Genomic DNA, 23,460 nt, shown 5'->3' on the forward strand with positions numbered 1-23,460 from the left:
TAGAGCACTTTCACAAAAGCCAACCTGTACATTAATGGATGAAGTAAATGTGTAAATGTGCCATAGGTTATTATTCAGCCATAATGAATAATAAAATTATGTCAGTTGCAGGAAAACAGATAGAATTGGAGACCATCATGTTAAATAAGAGAAGCCACAGTCAAAAGGCCCGATATTTCTGGATGCCAGTGTCTCATTCCTAAAATTCCTAGCTTCTCAAAAAGTGGAGATGAAGAGAATCACAGTTCAGAGCGATCCAAGGAAAACGTTTACTCATTGTTGGAGACCCTCCCATATCAAATAGCTGAGCCCAGTGTGCATGCCTGTCATCTCAGCTACTGCGGAAAATATAAAGAGACTGTAGTCCAGGCAAGCCTGGGCAAAAAGCAAGACTGCTTCAAAAACAATCACAGCAATAGCTACACACACACACACACACACACACACACACACACACGAGTTAAAAATAGGGGACGAACTTACTCAAAATACACTGTAAACATTTATGGAATTTTTGCAGTGAAATCTTGTTAATGCATGCTAACAAAAATAGTAAAACAGGGTTGGGAACAGTAAAACACTGGCTTTGCTCAGTGGCAAAGCGCTTGCCTAGCAAGTACAACGTCCTGGGTTCGATCCCCAGTACCAAAAAAAGAAAAGACAAAAAAATACAGTTAAAAAAAAAACCCAACCAAAAAAAAAATAGTAAAACAGCAAAAACTCCATGAAACTACTCAGAATGGTTTAATTTCGAGCTGAGAAATGCAAAGCTGCAGGTAAGTGGGAACTTCAGTACTAATGAATGGTTAAGAGTAAAAGATGCAATAGTAGTAACCACCACTTGAGCTCCTAGGAAGGCTACATATTCAGATACGGAATGTCTGTGGACATACTTCCATGCCCATCGGGAGGGAGCCCCATATTCCTGAGGCCTCCTCTCCTACACATGAACACTACAATAAAAAAAATGCCTGGTGCCTTGCAGTTCAGTTTCTTGCCTAACCAACCAGAGATGTTGGGAGAACAGGGAAAGCATTAGAATACACACTGGCAGCTTTAATGGCTTTTGTGATCTGAACCATAGTTCCCACAACCTTAGAAATGACAGCAACACCAACATTCTCCATCCTCGGGAGGTGGGTAGAGATTCAAACTTTCTATGTGGCTTGGGGTCTCTTCAAACAAACTCCTCACTGGATCTACAGAGTGGTATCTGGCAGAGTTCATGATGGCCCTGTCCCAGGACACTTGGGCAACAGAAAACTGGTACAGCTCAACTTTATTAGGACTTAAACAGAAGCATCTGTGTACAGTGCTCACATGGAACTGAACGAATGCTGTTAGGTGGTGGCAGAGACACTCAGCTGCAACTACATCCATATCAAGACGTTACGTTACATGTGCGTGGGTACAGTTCTCATACTGCAGACACTATTTCTTCCCAGGTCCAGCCCTTGAATAGGATGCACTGCCCTAGAGAAGTAAAATAGTTGCACTTGTAGGAACCAAAGGCTCATTGTCTCCTGCGACCTGGGAGCCCTCAGAAGTGATTCCCAGCATTCTGAATCCACATGCAGAGATGTTTCCCATTGCAAGAGAGGTGTGTGTACAGGCATAGTAATTCTGAAGTGACACAGCAGGAATCACAACTGGTTCATACAGCAGTTTATCCCAGAGGAAAGCCACAAACCAACATTACTCTGCAGCAAAACTAAGTCATAGGAGTAACAAGATTAAACTAGCAAAAAATTTGCATAAGAATTTGGAAATAGGACTTTAGGGGAAATTTCTATGGTCTGGAGAACACAGATTTCCTTTTTCTCCATGCACAATGCAGAGCACAACACTGTTCCCTAAGCTATGGTTTTAACGCAAAAACAAAAACCTGCCTTTTGTGTAGACAGGTAAGTGCATGATGAACATCAGTGAAGGAAAAATTACTCTGTGGGAAAGCCTTAAATGTTCCTTAAATTGCCAAGTTCACTAAATATAATCCACATGGACCATTATCTTATAGCATTAATCATAGTAAAAGATTCAGGAGATTTTTTTGTTTCTAAAGAAAACTGGACTGATAGGTATCTATCATTAATACATACATTACAAAGTAAGAATATAAGGAAATGATAAGTTTACCAAGCAACTTCCAGAGTCTCATGCCCTCAATGCTTCTTTTTTTCTTTTTTGCCAGTCCTGGGGCTTGAAGTCAGGGCCTGAGCACTGTTCCTGGCTTCTTTTTGCTCAAGGCTAGCACTCTGCCACTTGAGCCACAGTGCTATTTCTGGCCTTTTCTTTACGTGTGGTGCTGAGCAATTGAACCCAGCGCTTCACATATACGAGGCGAGCACTTGACCACTGGGCCGCATTCCCAGCCCTTCAATGCTCTTTTTACCTAGGGCTCCTCATATTAAATTCTCAGACAGGCAGCCTTAGGACAGGGGCCAGTCCAGCACCAATAAACGTAGATATGAGATCACTGGTTTCAGGTGAGGAACACCTTTATGGGAAATGACTTGCTGTTTCTACTCCAATACTATGATGCATAAAGGCTGGTGTCACTGAAAGTCTCCTACTTTTGAAAACCATGGGCAAGTGTCAGGTAACCAGAAAGGACTGTGAACTGTGAACCCTGAAGTGAGGGGAACAGTTTTGGGCAGACGGGTGATCTTCTCACTAAAGATGACAAGCTACATACTAAAGGCAATCAAAAATTAGAATGAAGAGCTAGTCCAGTATCACCACAGTCTTTAAGGTGAACTCTGATTCTACTGGAGTTTTCCATGTCAACAGTAGACTTGAATTTAAGAATTCTCCAGTTAATTTCAACAAGTACAAATGATTTTTACACATTAGAAGGATCAGTAAGAAACCAACTCAGCTTTATTCTCCCAATCCTTCCTTCATGTGCTCGTTTCTTACTGGCCATACATTTTAGTACATCTCCTCACAATTAGTCTCCCTCTTTCTTCTCTCTCATAGATCAAATTTATTTTACATCGCATGTGTTGCTAGGGATGAACAAAGGCCTCACACATGCTAGGCAAGGGGCTCTATCACTGAGTCACATCCCCGGCCCAACACGAAATCTTTAACTGGCTTTTCCTTAACTAACATTGATTTTCTTCTTCTTCCAAACTTTCTACCTTAAAAAAAATCAAGATATCTTTCATTGGCTTTAGATACTAAAGCCAAGCAAGTAACAAACAAACGCTGGTCTTCTTCTACAAGTGCTAAATCCAGTGTCAGGTACGGCTTCCCTCCATCACACACCTCGTCTCCAGGATGGAGCTGGTGCTCAGTTTCAGTTCTGCCAAGATCTCCCTGGTGACCCTTTTCTCCCTTGATTAGTTCCATAGCACTGAAGGCTGGGGAAACCAAGGGAGCCAGTGGGCCCCGGAGGGCACTGACCTAAAAGACAGGCTGATATTTTTAGACAAGTAAGAAATGACAAAAGTGTTTATGACTGCTCATTGGCAAGACTCTCCTTTCAGGTTCGAACTTGGAACTTTCCAGCTTTGGTCATGTATTTTATGCCCTTGAAGGGCTTGTACTTTTCTCCATACATATCCAGCCGGTTCACTTTGAGTCCTGGAGAGAAGAGAGGAGGGAGGACAAGGGGAAATAAGATGTGAGTATTTTTTAGAAGACACACATTTTAGCTCAGAGGTCAGCTGGAATTAACGGAGATGGTCTGTGCAGCCAACAGACTCTTGGTTCTCAGTTAACATTGACAGTATGACTCTGCTTCAATGAAAATGCTATCATACAATAAAGCTTACTATTCTTATTATTACTTAACTGAACTCTAATTACTTAATTACTTTTAGTGGAGAAAACCAAGAATGTCACATAAAAGCTAAAGTCCATTCCCTCTGACCTATAGGGTTTCTCTAAAAATTAAATAATACACAGAAAGAACTTACAAGAGTACCAGCACATATTGATGCCCAGTGAGTAGTAAAGGTATTTTTGTTTTGTTTTGGTTTTGGTGCTGGTCCTGGGGCTTGAACTCAAGCCCTGGGTGCTGTCCCTGAACTACTTTTTGCTCAAGGCTAGTGCTCTACCACTTCAGCAATAGCTCCACTTCTGGCTTTTTTTGGTAGTTTAGCGGACATAAAAGTCTCATGAACTTTCCTGTCCTGGTGGGCTTCGAACCATGATCCTCTCAGCCTCTTGACTAGCTAGGATTATATATGAGCCACTGGCATTAGGCTAGTTATTACCTCTGGTCTAGGAAGGTGAGACTAGACTAATTGGCAATGTTCCAAAATCATATTAAGGGCAAACATCTTTTAAAATTGGGAGAGGAGTGGACAATATTCTTTACTACTACCAGCTAAGATATTATCAGACTGAAAACTTGGAGAATCTCAAATCAACAATCCTGGTCTGACCCAAACATGGCCTGTGACCCTGCTGACTGCCATGGCTGCCGCTTCTCACTGTTCTTCCAGATGCGTCTACTCAGGACACCTAGACCAATTTCAAAGTGAAGATTGCAAACTTACACAAGAACATGCTGGAAAAACTATTTACTAAGGCCACATGACCGGTAATAAAGTCAAGGTCTGTAACGACTCCCTGTTCAGAGGCCTAGGAAGTCTTTCTGTAATGTACCCCTTCTAGGAAAGAGCCACTTCTCTCCCAGGAAAGCCTTACAAGCTGTGGCCACTCACCAGAAATGGCCAGCTGCTGGATCTTAAACTGCAGGTTAATTGTGGGGTTCTCATCCGGCTTGGAAGTTCCAGCCTGAAGACTCATGGTCCCCTTTAAACTTGGTAACTTCTGAGGATTTATTTTCCCTACATCCCAAGACAGCATCTTCAAAGAAAATGAAAAAAGTGAGATGGTCTTCCTTCATTTGAATTAGTTGAGCTTCAACCTCAGGGCATGTGTTCACCATATTATAGGAGCTATAGTGTTTTTAATAGAAACACCTGTTTTCTTAATGAACTATGTTCTTTGATGAATCTTACCTTGAGGGCTGTATAGAGCCACTGCTGGTTAACTTGAGCAATTCCTACCTTTGTCACAGGGTCAAATGTGTGTGCCCCCTGGGATGGAGACAGGCTCATATTCAGGACTCCTCTGGGCATCTGACTGGTGACAATCACTCCCTCTATGGTCTTCCCCATGGTCTGTTTGGGTCCCACTGTTATTTCAAAACGTCCAAGTGAACTGCTGTCCCGGAAATTGATACTATGTTTGACATACACTGGGATTGCAACCAGGCTGGAAAGAGAGAGACAAAGAGAGAAAAAGCTACTTCATTAATGTACTGCAAAATGACATTTTGACATTTTGCTTTTGTGTGTGTGTGCGCATGCCAGTCCTGAGCCTTGAACTCAGGGCCTGGGCTCTGTCCCTAAGCTTCTTTTGCTAATGGCTAGCACTCTACCACTTGAGACACAGCTCTATTTCTTGTTGTGTGGGTAGTTTAGTGGAGATAAGAATCTCATTCTCCTGCTAGGGATGGCTTTGAGCCATGCTCCTCAGATCTCTGCCTCCTAAGTAGTTGACATTTTGCTTTTTATGTGTTTGTATGCGTTATGTGGTGGTGGTAGTGGGAGTTACTGGGACTTGACCTCAGGGCCTAGGGACTCTCTCAACTTTTGTATGTGTGTGCCAGCCCTGGGACTTGAACTCACAGCCTCAGTACTGTCACTGAGCTTTTGTGCTTGAGGCTCTTCTACTTGAGCCATACCTCCACTTCTGGCTTTTTTGGTGGTTAACTGGAGATCAAAATCTCACATATTTTCCTGCCCTGCTGGCTTTGAGTTGTGATCCTCAGATCTCAGCCTCCTGAGATTCATGTTTTTGAATCACCAGTGCTCAGCTGTCACTCAGGCTGGCACTCTACCACTTGAGCCTCAGATCCACTTTTGGATTTTTGCTGGTTAACTGGAGATAAGACTCCTGAGTAGCTAGGATTATAGGCATGAACCACTAGTGCCCAACTACATTTTGATTTTTTCTTCCCTTACCGGTGTCCTGTTTATCTTCAAAAGTAAATAAGGAATATAATAACCAATGTTTTTCCTTTTTGAAAAGCAATGAAAGTGTGTAGGAAATAGCTTCTGGTGATTCTGAATAAAATGAACAAGACCAAGAAGCACACTGAGCCTACCCCAAGAAAGCCAAAGTGAGTAATACGAAGAGCCACTGGCCTTATTTATGGCATATGATCCATCATTTATACTGGTAACAATAACACACCTCAAGGAACTTTCATAACTTTCTCTCTCTCTCTCTCTCTCTCTCTCTCTCTCTCTGTGTGTGTGTGTGTGTGTGTGTGTGTGTGTAACTGGAGCTAAGACAGACTTTTCTGTCTGGGCTGGCTTTGAACTTCAATTCTCAGACCTCAGCATCCTGATTAGCTAGGATTACAGGCTCAAAACACTGGTGTTCAGCTCTTTTGTAACTTCTTGAGAGTAGTTTCATTTGGCCTCATTGATCCTCACAAGACCCTTAAGAGGTAGGCTAGGCTGTCATGATTTGACAAGACAGGAAAAGGACTCAAAGAAGTCACAGAATAATCTTAAAGTAATCACAGTTTCTAACATTCATTGAGTACCTTCAGTACCAGTGGCTATACTAAATTGTTTCTATCCATTTGCTCCTTAGCGTATTTAAGTTCTCTGAATAAGTACATGACACGGGTACTGAAGCTACATGCTTTCCTAATGAGAATTAGGAACTGAGGATGGACATTTAATTGAGGTTAAATATTTGGCCCAAAGTTATAGACTGTACGAGTACCAGGCAGGGTTGGGTCCAGAAAACCTGACTCAGGACCTCTGACCTCAAGAACCAGCACTGTTCCCTAAGTCACTGATTCCAAGCTGTCCAGGGGAGGAGGCGTAGCTCTGTGGTCTCCTGAATAACTTCGGTGTCCTCACCCCCTTGCCTTCTACCACGCACTACTGTTTCCAAATAAAAAGAACATCTAAGACACTTTTTCAAGTCAGAAGATTAAACAGAGGTATACTCCGATTCTGAGTTGAAAGGAAAAATGTAACAACAAAAATAAATGCAAAAACTAGGTGTGGCATATACGTATAATCCCAGTACCCAGGAAGCTGAGGCAGGAGGACCACAAGTTCCAGGCCAGCCTGGGATATACAGAGAGATACTATCTTACAAAACAACAGTGGCCAGGCATGGTGACACAAGCCTGTAATCCCATCTATTTGGGAAGCAGATGTTTGAGGATTTACATGCACAGCTAGACTAGTAAGCACAACATTCTATCTAAAACTCAACTAAAAGTAAAAGGACTAGGGGCATGGTTCAAATGAGTGCCTAGCTTTATAAACCTTGAGTTCAATCCCCAGTACTACCCATAATAATAATACCAGTAATCTTTTTCTTTGGAGGGAGGGAGGCATTTCAGTACTGGGGCATGGACTCAGGGTCTGGGCGCTGTTCTTAGCTTTTTTGCTCAAGGCTGGTGCTCTACCATTTGAACCACAGCTCCACTTCAGGCTCTTTTGGTGATTAACTAGAAATGAGTTCCCTAGACTTCCTTCGCAGGCTGGCTTCAAACCTCGATTCTCAGCTCTCAGCCTCCTGAGTAGCTAGGATTATAGGCATGAGTCACAATCATAATGAGCCCTTTCTTTGTATTAAGCATTATTTAAGTTCTTAATCCTCATGAGGTACTCTTCTTTAAATTATTATTTTCAGATAAGAAAACAGACATAGGGTAGGGAAGACTTCACCAGCAGTGACACAGTTGCAAATCAGAGAAGCTGGAACTTGAGCCCAGGTTAACTCTAGAGCCCAAGTTCTTAATTGCCCCAGACATCATGTCCCCACACAGAGACAGGTTCCATTCCTGGTAACAGGACTGCTTACTTCTGTGCACTGACGTGGTAGGAGAGCAGGCGGAAGTTCCCATCTGGAGGGATAAAGGAGAGGATTCGTTCGGATTCCCAGCGCTTGAAACGAACACAAGGATGGAAGCTGACATCATCCAGCAGCCTGGGATTCTGTGGCACCAGGCAAGGGAGAGCAAGACTCAGGTCAGATATCCAGTTTCTTCTGAAGTGCTTCCACCCCTGTTCTTGTTGAGACACTAGGGCAGACAGCCATGTGCTGCCCTAGGTACTTGCTGTCCTCCATGTCCACCACCCTCAGAAGCACCCACATCCATCCCAGGGGCTCGCACCCCAACCCAGACATTACCATGAAGGAAAGGGTGAGGTCTGGCATCCCTGTCAGCTTGACACAAGCATCTATCACACCCTGGATCTCAGCAGCCACTGTGGAGCCTGAGGCAGGAATAAGAATGATGAAGGCTAATATAACATAATATAGTGACATCGTGGGATCCTAGGAAAATGCCACATGAAAAAATGAGAAAAAATTTGGCTAGTTGTAATTTTGTGGGGAAATCTGTGATTGAGAATTACAATTGTCTGAATTAAAAAATATATATATAGGGGCTGGGGATATAGCCTAGTGGCAAGAGTGCCTGCCTCGGATACATGAGGCCCTAGGTTCGATTCCCCAGCACCACATATACAGAAAACGGCCAGAAGCGGCGCTGTGGCTCAAGTGGCGGAGTGCTAGCCTTGAGCGGGAAGAAGCCAGGGACAGTGCTCAGGCCCGGAGTCCAAGGCCCAGGACTGGCCAAAAAAAAAAAAATATATATATATATATATATATATATATATAAGAACACCTAAGACCTAAGACGTCTCTGTCCTTCCCACTGACTTATTTCCTCTCCTCCTCCTTTCCCTTTCTCCTTCCTCTCTTCTTTTTTCCTTTTTTCTAGCCATCCAGCTCATATATCCAATCCATCTATACATCTTCCAGACATTTATCCACCTGCACGTCCAGAGACATTGAGGAAGTAAAGGGTACAAAAAGAGGAGCGGGACAGTTCTTATGGCAGAATCTTGTGCCATAATCAACTTGCCATCAGAACTGCCTTCTCTAGGGTTCCTTGTGAACTCTGCTCTAATTACAGGAGTCTCTTTGCATCCTTGTCACTGCTAGCCCTTCCTTCCAGCTCAAAATGCTGCTCTTCTTTTTCCCCATTAAAAGCTCCTCTTCCTCAGTGCTCTTCACTGAAATGTCTCCTGCTTCTATAGGGTGCTAAGCCCTCCTATGGCCTCAGTTTCTACTACAATCACTTCCTGTCTCCAAAGCCTGCCAGGCTCCTGACTACCAGATGTCCCACTGGACCTCAAAGGATACTTCAAGTAATGAATTAAGTGTCTAGTGCCTGTAATGCTAGCTAATTCAGGAGGCTGAGATTTGAAGGTTCCACCTGAAAGCCAGCCCTCAAGCCTCCATCTCCAATTAACTAGCAAAAAACCAGGCCAGAGGCGTGACTCAAGTGGGAAAGCACCAGCAATGAGCAACCAGGTCAAGCAAGGCTCAAGCCATACCAGAGTACTGGGAGGAGAAGGGCATAAATTCACTATCCTCCTCCCTTCCCACTGCTCCTCTTCCCATGTTTTTATGATGACACTGCCGGTTAAGCCAGAAACACAGATGTGTCTTTGCGCCTGGTCAATCACTAGTTCCTCTCCTTTCCCAGAGTCATCTCCCTCCCGTTTATTCACTCTGGGCATCTGTGTTTGGGCCCGGATGTCAGTTACAGCCTCCTCACAGCTTCCCTAGCAGTACTCTCCCCCACTTCCTGTCAATCCCCACACAGCCAGACCCGCCACTCTGAATAATAAGCCTGATCAAGCTATTCTGCAACTTGAAACTCTTCAAATGCTCTCAACTTCCCTCCTTAAAATGGCATACAAGGCTCTTTGTGATCTGGCTATCACCTTCTTAAAAATTTCCACTGAGGTAAAACGGTAGAATCCAAATATGTCAGAGAAATAGTGAGTTATTAAGCATGTCCACATCTCTGAGTTACCTTCTGTTCACATGATATTAAAAAATTCTTTTATTACCTTTTCAACCTTCATATAAATGCACTGGATATAATTATAGACATTGAACAGTTTGGCTCAATATTGTGGGATCCTTTCATGTTATTGGTTAAATCTATAATTCATTTTTCACTACTATATAATATTCTGGTAGATACATCAAAATTTATGTCCTTTTTATTGCTAATGTGTTTTTGCATTATCTCCCATTATGAAATATGAGGAACTACTAGATTGCCTTCACTTGAAAGCCTCATGGCTTACTTTTCTCTTTAGGCTCTCAATCCAGCTATACCTGAACTACTTTATTTCTCAACAGCACTTCGGGAAACACTCATTACATCAGTTGCTCCCAAATCCATGCAGGTCTTAAGACCTCCTGCTCACTCTGCTGATAAAGTATGCACAGCTGCCTCAGCATGCTATGCTCATCTGTTCCACCTTTCCTGCCCTTTTCTCTGCATCACTAGACTAGCCTAAGATGTAGCTGTTACAGTAGCCACCTCACTAGGTTTTTCTTTAGCACCAAGTACCCATTATTACCACTGTGCTGCAGCAACACAATGAGATTTCAATAAGCATGTTCATCAATGTGAAAAGAACTTCCTGCAAACTGCTCAGCTCTAGGACTCGTAACAACAGTAGGAGTATGACACAGATGTGTGTCATAATACCAAGTCCACTACCATCACCACATACAGTGCCTGCTGAGGAGTCGCTCACTCAGAAGTACTGACCCGGGGGGAGGGGTTCTGACACTAGCAGTCTCCTGGGAAGGGGTCTCTTTCTATTTGCATACCTGTGAACATCTTGGAAGCACCTACCTGATTTGTCAATGATGGCATCGATCTCTTCAATCACATCGAAGTAGGCCTCGTTGTTGGTGTACTTCACCCCAGTGCGTCGCCAGGGCACCACCGACAGCTGCCCAGTTGGCAGCTGGTCCCCCACATTGGTGCTTCCTGAGACAATTCACACCGGTACTGTTAGAATCCAATCGACACTTCTGTGCCAAATGGACTCTAATGTAACCAGAGAACACTTCCCTAGAAGTTTCTCTGCCCTCTCTGTCCATGCACCATCGGACAGCAGACAGGTACTTCACGTCGTCTCTATGGGGCAACATGAGCGGTACCAATGAAGGGCAGGAATCCCAGAACAGAGAGGGCTGCAACACTTTCTCAGTAGGATTATTACAGAAAATTTCCCCACATAACAGAAGCATCTGTTGGAGCGGAATGAAGGCTTTTTTAAAAAAGTTATCTGTGAAACATATATTTTGGTTTTCAAAGTAACAAGAACTGGAGTATCTCAAATTCCACAATAGCTTGCAACTTTAATAATGTATTGGATTTCCACAGAGTTGGTAATTTATATATTGTTATAAAATTTTCATGGGTAAGAAGAGCATTCTTGTTTGAGGCAGGCTCTGAAGTACATCAATGACAGGTATCAAAAGGTACATGTCAACTTTATCTGTCCCACACTAATACTGAAACTTAGGAAAAGAGTATCAGGGAGAGCCTTCTCTGTCCTTCAGAACTGTAGATCCAGTCACTGACCTGGTTATTTCCCCAATACCCTTACACACAGGTAGCAAAAATTACTTTTTTAATTAAAGGTTTTAAACTGAAATAAGAAGCATAATTTAAATTCCATTTCCTTTATCAATTACCTGGATCTTTATTTCTAAAGAAAAACAAGGGTGTAAGATATCACAAGAAATGTACTCACTGCCCTGTTATGTAACTGTACCTCTTTTGCACAACACCTTGTTAACAAAATTTAATGAATAAATAAAAAAAGAAAGTTAAAAAAATAATAAAAATAAAAGGAGGTCCTATATGCTTCCTATGAAGCACTGATAAGTAAACAGTTTATCCTTGCAAAAAAAAAAGAAACAGTAAATTCATAGTTATTTCAGCATGTTTGTAAAACATTTCTATTTTTTATTGTATTTTATTTTTCCAAAGAGTCCTTAGATACTTTCACCTTTAAATAGGATACAAGCTGAAATAACTTCACAATATCCATAGCACCCATGAAGCTTTTAAGGCTTGAAATGAACAATGAATAGTGTAAAACATACCAAATCTATTTTTTTTTTTTTTTTTTGGCCAGTGTTAGGCCGTGAACTCAGGGCTTCTTTTTTGCTCAAGGCTAGCACTCTGCCACTTGAGCCACAGCGCCACTTCTGGCCATTTTCTGTGTATGTGGTGCTGAGGAATCGAACCCAGGGCCTCATGTATACGAGGCAAGCACTCTTGCCACTAGGCCATATTCCCAGCCCCTCAAATCTATTATTGATCTAACACCATAAGCTTTTTTTTTTTTTTTGGCCAGTCCTGGGGCTTGGACTCAGGGCCTAAGCACTGTCCCTGGCTTCTTTTTGCTCAAGGCTAGCACTCTGCCACTTGAGCCACAGCGCCACTTCTGGCCATTTTCTGTATATGTGGTGCTGGGGAATCGAACCCAGGGCCTCATGTATATGAGGTAGGCACTCTTGCCACTAGGCCATATCCCCAGCCCTCCATAAGCTTTTTTAATGATCAAAACTTCATATAATGCCCTGTATCTGGTAGGACACTTTCTGTCACTCTGTCCTTAAAACTTTTGTTTGTTTTTGGTTCTTCTAACATGGCTGCTCTGTGAGCCTCTGCCTTATATACTATAAGAACTAAATATGCCTGGATAGTTCACAGGGCAAATCCTTCTAACCCTTGTATGTAATTTGTTTTCAAAATGGTCCTGGCTAGTCTTCACATTTATACCTTTTTTTTCCTTTCTTTTCTTCATTTCTCCCTCCTTCCTTCCTTTCTTTTTTTTAGTGGGGGAGTAAGGGGTATATCGGGGTTTGAACTCAGGTTCTTAGACTTGCTTGGCTAGTACTCTACTACTTGAGTCACATACCCAGACCTATTGTGCTTTAATTTCCAAACAAGTTCTCATGAGTTTTACTCATGGCTGGCTTCAGACAACAATCCGCTTACCCATGCCTCCTGTGTAGCTGGAAATAGAGTACATACCACCATGCCCACCTTGTTTGTTAAGATGAGGTCTTACTAGCTTTTTGCTTGAGCAGGCCTCAAACTGCAATCTTTCTAATATCTGCCTTCCAGGTAGCTTGGATTACTGGCCTGTGCCTCCATGCCCAATCTCTTCATACTTTTAAAAGTATATTTTTCAATTTGCACGTCAAATTCAATGAAACTTTAATTTACATATCAAATAAGATCCCAAAGTAAAACCTTAACAAAGCACAATGATTATATTGACTAAGTGTGGCAAGTGACAATTGTGAGAACCTATCTTTCTTTTTTTTTTTTTTTTTTTTGGTCAGTCCTGGGACTTGAACTCAGGGGCTGGGCACTGTCCCTGAGCATCTTTTGCTCAAGGCTAACACTCTGCCACTTGAGCCACAGTGCCACTTCTGGCTTTTTCTGTTTATGTAGTACTGAGCAATCAAACCCAGGGCTTCAAGTATGCTAGGCAAGCACTCTACCACTAAGCCACATTCCCAGCCCAGAGAACCTATCTTTATGTATTACTGCGACAGTTTTGTATCCTGAAATAAAAGGAATTCTTTGAAATCAGTATGAAAAATATTTCAACCAATAAAAAGGACAAAGAACATAAAAAGGTAATTTACAATACAAGGAAGATGGTCAATAACTATGTACACAAGAATTAACCTTGCTAGTAACAAAAAATGAGTGCAAATAAGAAGACATCAATAAATTATCATACCACCAAAGTTTCTAAAAACAATAACAACAATAATGATGATGATGATGATAGGGTTGACTGTGGTAGATAGAAACTGCAAATGAAAGCAGAAATTAGTAACCTTTCTAGGGGTCAATTTGGCCCAGTGCATGAAAGTCCCTATAATGTACACATGTGTTGGCCTAATACATCTATTTCCAGTATACAAACATTAATCCTTTGTCATTTAAAAGGAAAAATATCAGAAACATCAGAAAAGGGACTAAGTAAACAATTTACAGGCCATCCAACATGGAAGAAAACTAGTCATTTAAATTATATGGGGCTGGGAATATGGCCTAGTGGTAAGAGTGCTCGCCTCGTATACATGAAGGCCTGGGTTCGATTCCTCAGCACCACATATATAGAAAAAAGCCAGAAGTGGCACTGTGGCTCAAGAGGTAGAGTGCTAGCCTTGAGCAAAAAGAAGCCAGGGACAGTACTCAGGCCCTGAGTCCATGCCCCAGGACTGGCAACAAAAACAAAACAAATAAACATTGGGGCTGGGAATATGGCCTAATGGCAAGAGTGCTTGCCTCATATACATGAGGCCCTGGGTTCGATTCCTCAGCACCACATATACAGAAAATGGCCAGAAGTGGTGCTGTGGCTCAAGTGGCAGAGTGCTAGCCTTGAGCAAAAAAGAAGCCAGGGACAGTGCTCAGGCCCTGAGTTCACAGCCTAGGACTGGCCAAAAAAAAAGAAAAAAAATTATATGGACTATCATAACAGATATTCATAAACTGATAAGAGGTTAAGTTTAAATACACACACACACACAGAATTTGTTACTTAAATTTGTTTTTGTCCATCTATCAATTATCTGTGCAGAAGAGACAAGGCTGGGCACAGCATCCCAGGCCTCTGAAGCCAGGCCTGGGTAGGAGTGGGTAGACAGGAAGATTAGGAGTTCAAGTAAAAAGTCTCAAAAACAATTTTTTTTTGAAAAAAAAGAAATGAGAACTTGGGGCTAGGGATATAGCCTAGTGGCAAGAGTGTTTGCCTCGTATACATGAAGCCCTGAGTTCAATTCCCCAGCACCACATATATAGAAAACAACCAGAAGTGGCGCTGTGGTTCAAGTGGCAAAGTGCTAGCCTTGAGCAAAAAGAATCCAGGGACAGTGCTCAGGCCCTGAGTCCAAGCCCCAGGACTGGCAAAAATAAAATAAAATTAAAAAAAAAAGAAATGAGAACTTTATACTAAAATATGTTAAAAGTAGAGTGAGGCTGGGTGTTCACACCTGCAAGCCTAACTACTCAAGGACTGAGATCTGAGGATCACAGTTCAAAGCAACCCGGTCCAGAAGACTCTTGTCTCCAATTAACCACCAAAAAGCTGGAAGTAGAGCTGTGGTTCAAGTAGTAGAGTGCTAACCTTGAGCAACAGAAGCTCAGGAGCAATGTCCAGGCCTTGAGTTCAAGCCCCAGGAATGGTGTGCATTCACACACACACACACACACACACACACACAGGTGTAGTGGGGATTAAAGTATTTTCATGTTCTTTGTGTTCTTCTATGTTTCTGAAGCTTTTATAATAATATTCTTCTTCTGTGACCAAACTACTACTACTACAAATACTAATTATTATTATTATTACCTTAGTGCCAGGGATTAAAATAAGCCCTTGTACATACCCTAAGATGATATTACCCTAAGATGATAAATACTTCTTTTTGTCATGGAAATCAAGGTACTGTCTATACAATAAAACATTATTATTTCAGGTTAGACTCAAAGACTATGAAGAAATTTGGAAGCATGTGAATACTTAAAATTCTAGAAGATTCCAAACAATGCACACACTCCACTAGCTACATTCAGAGTGGTAGCAGTTCTTTGTTGTCACGTGCATGTACACACACACACACACACACACACACACACACACGCCCATACCTGTTATGGTGTTGACCACTGTTCGAAGGATAGTGGGAGGCTTTATCAGTTCTTTGAGGATGTTTGACTCAGTAGCCAACGGAAACCCATTGTCAAGCATCTCTTCCAATACCTCATAAACCACAACCACATTGTCTTTGATCACTGGCTCTGAACAGACTCCAAAATAGTCCTGGTGAAAATATAATACACACATTAATCACTCAGAGATAACCATAAAAAATGAAAGAGTATTCCTAAGCATCTGACTGCCCACCATGTTCAGCTGGTGCTTTGGGGGCATTCTTCCACAATGAGATGTGCAGAGCCACTTTTCCCCCTAGGCAGCCTGGGTTGGTGGAGAGCTTGGATTAGAACCATTACTAGAACAGTACTAGAACCATTAGCTTCTCTCTCTAGGAGCTTTAGGAAGTCAAACTCTTAGGGGCAGTTGCCTTAACATGATAATATAGACAGAATACAAAGCTGAGTCTGGATCCAAATGAGAAAAAATTATACAAAATCATAGTACTTCATATGACAGAATTGTATATGAAAATATTTTTTAACCCCTTGTGTTATTTCTTAATGTTCACACATTAAATAAGAGATAGAGAAGAGAAACATGAAATAGGGGTTGGCTGGTATAGCAGAAAATCTCTTTGGACCATCTCTCATGGTAGAATTCAGTGAATTCTTTGTCCTTCAACTTAGAAGACTGCTTATATGGTCTTCATTGTCACTCAGTAGGTTAAGTCATGTTAAATAATTTGGGTCTTGATTGGTTTAATGGTATGATCAAGATGACTTCAGGATGACACACTGGGGTGTTTTAAGAATAAGTATGATTGGTTAAGCTGGGCATCAGTGGCTTACTTACGCCTGTAATCTTAGCTACTCAGGAGACAGAGATCTGGGGATAGCAGTTAGAAGCCAGTGTAAGGGGTAATGTCTGTGAGACTCTTACCTCCAATTAACTATAAAAAAGCCAGAATTGGAGCTGTGGCTCAAAGTGGTAGCGTATAAGCCCCAGGACCAATACCAACAACAACAACAAAAAGTAATGTTAGCTAAATGACTGTGTGTGAAAGTGTCTATACACTGTAGCAATGAATGATGACTGTAAGGATTTAAGAAAAGCTGTGGTTGGCCAATGTAACCTTCTAGCAATGTCAACTTGACTTTCACAGAACCTGAGGTAGTTGCACAGTCCTTCTGTAATTCATTGAGAGCTCTGATTATTAGAAGTCATTTCTTTTGCTAAGCTGAAATCTGCCTCCTAGCTCTACCAGAGCCAGTTTATACAGCAGTCCTGTCATTCTTTGAAGACAAAAATTCATACTTAAGTCTTTTTCTCAGGACCAAACTCCTGAGATCCATTTGTGCTGTGGTATGATTTTCCAATTGTTTCACCACTTGACAGTTCTTTGACATCCAAAATTGTAAAGATAGTACCAGATGTACTAAACATTACACCCAGTAATGTCAAGTACCAGTGAGACTCTAATATCCATGACACTAAGGAGTCAGGAATGGATTCCTAAAGCAGCAAAGGAGGACTTTTAAAGTGTATGTATGTGACATGTTCCCTTCCCAAGAGCAATTTTATTTAGATAATAAAACACTTGGCTGGGTTTTTATAGATCTGGTATAATAAGAAGTGGGCAGATGGCAAGGAGCCTTGCAACATGACAAGGTGCTAAGCAAAAGCACAAGTAGCTCTGTAGCCAAACCTTTCTACCACCCTCTAAAGACCACAGCAGAATATCCAGACATGTCCATGTGGTTTTGTTATTGTTTGGGGGTTTTGTGCCAGTACTGGGGCTGGCACTCTACTATGTGGGCCACAGTACCACTATGGCTTTCGGTGGTTAATTGGAGGTTAGTCTTATGGATATTTCTGTTGGAGCTGGCTTTGAACCTCAATCCTTAGATTTCAGCATTCTGAGTAGCAAGAATTTCAGGAAAAGCAACTGGTACCCAGGTAGGACATATCTACTTTCAATAACTACTTCAAAAATGATAAGCTCTGAAGTCCCAGAATTCAAAACCACCAACTTCACTTCGTTTTCCCACTTCCTTTGTGGTTTGAAATAGATGAAACAACTTTATTCACTTCTGCCTTTTAATAATTTACATGGTATTGGCATGGCACTATGAAACTGCTGTGGAACTTCTCTGATGGGACTGTTAATCATAGAATGGGTAAAATAAGTGAGGACCTCGTAACAGAGCTCAGGAAGAATTTACTCCCAGACTTTCCACAGACTGAGGTTTTTTTCTAGGGGTGGTACGTATGTCACATCAGAACTGGAATCCCAAGATAACACTACCATCAGTGTTTATTCAGGAAAAAAACTTTGAATACATGTTTTAATTCTCTTGAGGATGAAAGAAGCTACAGTCATGTGATATAGATGTGAATGCAGATGAAGAGTTGCTTTGGAGCATAATGCCTAGGTCCTCATCTTGTTGTGCTAACTGCAGGCTCATTCACGTTGATGCAAAGGTTGCTGATGCAGAGTGAGTGGCAGGGAAAGGACTCCCCTGTCTGAACCAGAATCTGGCGCTGTAAGTAGTGCTCATCTTCTGGAATAGCTCATCTCCCCTCTACTCTGCTTGTTCAAGATCTGAAGATCAAAAATGAAAATGGGACCTTGGAAAAGGTGTCACAAATTCTTCAGAAACTTCTTTCTCAATCCTATGTTTACAACAGAGCTCATCCTCAGCCCTCACCCCAAGCCCATGACAAAGGGTGGGCTTGCAAATAACCCCCATAGGGAGACTTTAAAAATCAGCATTACTTAGCTTTTACTGTTTCTTCTTTCCTTTTATTTTTCTTTTTGGTAGAACTAGAGTTTAGTACACTTTACACATTAACACTTTTGATGTAATTAAAGCAATGTAGCTAACAATAGCCAGATTAAAAAAATCTAAACTATAATAGGACTAAAACTGAAAAGACTGTATAGTCCAAATAAGTAGGGTAGCTTTCTCATGCCAGAAGATTCAAAAGTATTCGATTTATTTTAAGCAGTTCTGAGATTTGAACTTAGGGCCTCATGATTGCTAGGAAGGTACTCTACCACTTGAACCATACCCCTAACCCTTTTCTTGCTTTATTTTTCATCTAGAGTCTTAAGATTCCTCCACCCCAGGGGCCAGCCTCAGACCAACATCTTACACATACATGGTCTCCCTGGTAGCTGCCACCAAGCTGGGCTGACCTCCATCATGATCCACCTTATCTCCACCTACTGAGCAGCTACAATTACAGCTGTGAGGCACTGCACCAAGCTCAGTTAGTCATTTTGGATACAGCCAATTCAGCAAACAATTAAAAAACGTCATCAAATAGGAGAGAAACCAAAAAACATTTGTATTTAAAATTTCTAAAAATTTTCTTAACTTAAATTTTTTTTCTAGGGGCTGGGAATATGGCCTAGTGGTAGAGTGCTTGCCTCATATACATGAAGCCCTGGGTTCTATTCCTCAGTACCACATATATAGAATAAGGTGGAAGTGGTGCTGTGGCTCAAGAGGTAGAGTGCTAGCCTTGAGCAAAAAAAAAGAGCAAGGGACAGTGCTCAGGCTGTGAGTTCAAGCCCCAGGACTGGCAAAAAAACTTCTAGGCCAGGAGTGGTTGACTCATGCCTGTAATCCTAGCTACTAAGTAGGCTGAGATCTGAGGATCACGGTTCAAATCCAACCCTGGCCAAAAAAAAGGTCTTATCTCCAATTGCCACTCAAAACCTGGAAATGGTGTGTGTCCAGGCACTGAGCTCAAACACCACAACTGACAAAAAAAAAAAAATCTAGCCAGGTGCTAGTGGCTCACGTCTATAATCCTAGCTACTCAGAAGGCTGAGATCTGAGAATTATGGTTCAAAGCCAGCCTAAGCAAGGTAGTCCATATGACTCTTATCTCCAATTAACCACCAACAAGTTAGAAGTGGAGCTGTGGATTGGGTGGTAGAGTCCTCAGCAAAAAAAGCTAAGGGATAGCACCTAGGCTCTGAGATCAAGACTCAGAACTGGCACACACATGTATACACATACACACACACATTTCTTAACACTAACAGACATAGGACCATAAAGACACTTTACAGGCTACATATAGAAACCTTTCCACATTCACAAACCTGGAATGTGTCCACTACTCGGTGAAGGAACTCAATGACAAACAGAGGTGGGACCTCCGTCTGGATCACTGCCACAAAGAAGATCTTGTGGCGGTAAACACTTAGGAGATAGTGATGAGGGGTAGGGATGACTGGAGGCACATTTTCTGCCTCAGTAGCTCTCTCCTGTGCCTCAAAAAAGTAATCACAAACAGAACGGCTGACCACACTTTTCCAGTGTTTCTCCAAGAAAATGTCTCCAGAGGAGTTGATCAAGAAAAGACTATGAATCATGGCTGAGATTTATTGATGGGAGATGGAAGTCTTTTCAGTCAGAAAGCCTCTGGATTCTTCAAATATTCAACCCTAAAAACAAAAGAAGGTTCATTCAGTTTCATTTAAACAAAAACACCATCCTCATCTTTCCCAGTGGTCCAAGAGTTGCACATTTTTCAAAATTAGGTTCAAGTCTTTCTGTACTATATAAGCTTGAAGGATCCTTCCCATTATTCTTATCATTTTATTTTTGTGCTGGATACTGGGGCTTGAAGTCAGGACCTGGGCACTGTCCTTAAGTTTTTTTCCTTAAGGTTACTGCTCTAGCTCTTGAGCTACAGCTCCACGTCCATCTTTTTGGTGGTAATTGTACACAGAGTCTCCATTCATATTTTCTTCAAACCTTGGTCATCAGATCTCAGCCTCCTGAGTAGGTAGGATTACAGGCATAAGCCACTGGTGCTGGGCCTTCCTATGAATTGTTAATTACCAGCAACTCATTGTTAGTCATGTACTCAGTTACCTTTTCTATTAACTAAATTATGTCCATTTGAAATACTGCTTCCAAACTGAAATGCTGCTTGTATTCCCATTTTCTCTTCAACTGCACTGGAAAGCCAATGAGGGAAAAGGGGTGGAGCCTTTGCCTCAGTTTTTGTTGCCTTACTGCACAGTATCTCCTTGCACACCAGGGAGCTTTAAAGAAAACCTGTAACTTTGCTCTCATGTTTTGGGCACATATACCCAAGAAATGTGCAGCTTAATATAGTAGGGGCCGAGGAGGTAGAATTTAGTAGTAGTGACCATGCTCATGACACCATGGATCCCCAGGAAAGGAAAAAAATGAACAAGCATGTTAGTCTCTAGCTAAATGGGGCCACTGAGTGTTTGCACTGTGGCTGAGAATGTGTTGTTAGGTAGACAAACAGTGGATACTGGTAGCTCAGACCTATAATCCTAGCTACTCAGGAGGCTGACAACTGAGGACTGTGGCTCAAAGCCAGCAAGAAAGTCTGAGACTCTTATCCCCAATGAATGACCAAAAAGCTAGAAGTGGAGCTGTGGCTCAAGAGGTAGAATGCTAGCCTTGAGCAAAAAAGCTCAAGGCCCCAAGCCCCAAATTCAAGCCCTAGGACTGGCACACACACACACAAAGTACAATAGATTTTTTAAGGTTTTAGGTAGAAAAAGGATTTTAAACATTTCATCAATAATCTAATACTGTATTTTGTAATGATGTTTTAATATACTGAGTAAAATGAAATGTATTAAAGATTAATCTGTTTAATATGGATACTAGAAAATGTAAAATTACACCTGTGGTGTGCCTTGTATCTCTATCGTACACCGTTGGCTTATGGGATGGAAGGGTGTCACGGTGGTCTTGATTCAAGACCCTCTTTCTCTGAACACTTGTTTCGCACAAGTCTCTTGTTTGGTGCCAAAAAACAGAGGGAGGGAGGGAGGGGGGAGGGGGGGAGGGGGGGAGGGAGGGAGGAAGGAAGGAAGGAAGGAAGGAAGGAAGGAAGGAAGGAAGGAAGGAAGGAAGGAAGGGAGGGAGGGAGGGAGGGAGGGAGGGAGGGAGGGAGGGAGGGAGGGAGGGAGGGAAGGAAGGAAGGAAACCAACCACCCCTGGAAGACCCCAGGTCTCTCAGGCTGCAGCATCCCTAGGGTGCGGGCTGCCAGGCTAAGGCAGGCAGGCGGCCGCCGGTGGGCCTCCGGCGGAGGCCTGTTGCACCGGTGGCCCGGGCTAGCTGTCCCGGGGCAGGTCGCCCGCGGGAGGGAGGCTGGGGAGACCGCGGGGCGAAGCAGGCCACAGGGGGTGTTTCTGCGCTGGTCCAGGCTGGCGACACGCCAGCCACACTGATGGAGGGGCAGACAGTGGAGGAGGGGAGGGGAGGGCTTAAAGCCCGCGCACGTCCAGGAGGGAGCGGGATGCGGGCGCCGGCGCCTCGCTGGCCTGCGCCCAGGCGCTGCCGTGGTAACAGCGTCCCTCCTTTCCCCGCCATCCGGCGGGAGACCACCGCCTCCTCGAGCCTCTACTCCTTACCTGCACCCACCGCCAGCCGAAGCGCTGAGGACCCAGCCAGCGCCGCCTCGTGACCCCGCCCCGCCCCGCGCCCGCGCTCTGACCCTCGCGTCCCCACCGCCTGTCCCCAACCCCGCCTCGGCCAGGGTCGCGATTCCACTCACCGCCGCGCTCCCCGCAGCGCCAACGCTCCGCTTTGCGGAACGCTCCGCCTCCCGCGCGCACCGGCCGCCGTTCGCACGCTGATTGGCTGGCTGTCAGCCTGCGACCCGGCTTGGAAGGCCTCTGATTGGGCATCGGGAGCGGTCCTCTCCTCTGATTGGTCTCCGTTCGTGGTGGGGCTCGAGCCCCGGATTGGCCCTTGAGGATAGGCCCGTAACCGCGATGGTTGAGGCTCGGAGCCTGAGTCGCCCTGATCTTCAGGCCTCCCCGCTCAGCCATCCAGTCACAAAGCACTCGGCCGGCCGCTGGACGGCTATCTGCGTAATTGCGGCTGCCCCTCCCTGGGGACGCCCAGGACGTGCAATGGGAAGGAAAGGGCTGGTTGGAGAGCATGGTTCGTCCCACAGCACCTCCTGCATGGCCAGTCATTACGTAGGTGCAACCTCTTCAGTGACACCTCGTGCGCTGGTTAAGCCACCCGTAATTGGCTGCACAACCTCTCATCCAGAACTCTGGACCACTCAGGCCACCACCTGCCTGCCCTGGACTGGCATTCACCTTTCAGGAGCTCGTTTCCGGGTCTGAAAATGAAGAGGTTGGGGAAGTCTTTCCCCAAATTGCTATGGAATTGTAACAACTGATCCTAACTTAAGTGGATCAAGCCATTGTGGCCCATAAAAGTGTGATTCGACTTCAATTAAGCTTAATAGCAAGTAGAGGAAGTGTGGAAAGGGTTGACCCAAATGCCTGGCATCGTACCTGGACCTCAGGATGCATTTTGGTAAAGCAAAATGTGGGTGGAAGATCCTTCATGCACAATGCCTCTGTTGAAAGTGGTATGGATTGTTCTTTGTCATACAGATAGTTGGCTGACTCCGAAATGAGAAAGGGAGAAGAATGGATGGATGCTGCAGTAATGTGTAAAGTGAGCAGCTGTGGTGCCTGAGTGCTGGAGTCAGAATCCTGGCCAAATACTTTCCACCCAAGTGACTTTGAGAAGGCACTTTCACTTTTCCCACTTTAAGTTTCTTACTTCTCAAATTAGAACACTTATAGTACCTGCTTCAATAGAGTGGTTGTGAGGGTTATGTTGGAAAAGTGCTACCAATTGCTGTTACCTAAGAAACGTTACAAGGCACAGTAACACATATTACTGTGTGTCTATGGGCCCAGAAATACAGTCTGCCAGGGGCACTTCTCATTCACTCATGGAGTTAACATTTACTAAAGATGCTGCAATGATTACTACAACAGGTCTAGCTGGCAAGACAAGTGAATAATTGCAATACACGGAAGACATCCAGAAACATATGAGAGGTGTG

At 43.3% G+C, this 23,460-nt stretch overlaps 1 protein-coding gene across 2 annotated transcripts; it reads right to left on the reverse strand.

Annotated features, from left to right (window-relative positions):
- Positions 1–1,071: 1,071 nt before the first annotated feature.
- Positions 1,072–22,251, reverse strand: Ap3m2 (adaptor related protein complex 3 subunit mu 2). Of its 2 annotated transcripts, none has more exons than XM_048330440.1 (9): positions 22,141–22,251; positions 19,693–20,037; positions 15,569–15,740; positions 10,727–10,864; positions 8,188–8,273; positions 7,858–7,991; positions 5,025–5,232; positions 4,677–4,821; positions 1,072–3,588 (listed from the first exon to the last, which is right to left on the reverse strand). In XM_048330440.1, exons 2-9 carry the CDS (start codon positions 19,963–19,965, stop codon positions 3,488–3,490), a joined length of 1,257 nt encoding a protein of 418 aa, XP_048186397.1. In that variant the 5' UTR covers positions 19,966–20,037; positions 22,141–22,251; the 3' UTR covers positions 1,072–3,487. The 2 variants fall into 2 exon arrangements, with proteins under 2 accessions (XP_048186397.1, XP_048186396.1); XM_048330439.1 differs by lacking the exon at positions 22,141–22,251 and adding an exon at positions 21,998–22,102.
- Between the last annotated feature and the right edge of the window lie 1,209 nt (positions 22,252–23,460).

Source organism: Perognathus longimembris, chromosome 21, assembly GCF_023159225.1.
Source record: "Perognathus longimembris pacificus isolate PPM17 chromosome 21, ASM2315922v1, whole genome shotgun sequence".
Taxonomy (NCBI): domain Eukaryota; kingdom Metazoa; phylum Chordata; class Mammalia; order Rodentia; family Heteromyidae; genus Perognathus; species Perognathus longimembris.

Excerpts from the sequence above, each read along its gene's own strand:
- Ap3m2 (XM_048330440.1), bottom strand. The coding sequence starts at position 19,965 with ATGATTCATAGTCTTTTCTTGATCAACTCCTCTGGAGACATTTTCTTG. Across the intron at positions 7,992-8,187 it reads ACCTCACCCTTTCCTTCATG|AATCCCAGGCTGCTGGATGA; the intron begins GTAATGTCTGGG and ends CTGGTGCCACAG. Across the intron at positions 5,233-7,857 it reads TACCACGTCAGTGCACAGAA|CCTGGTTGCAATCCCAGTGT; the intron begins GTAAGCAGTCCT and ends CTCTCTTTCCAG.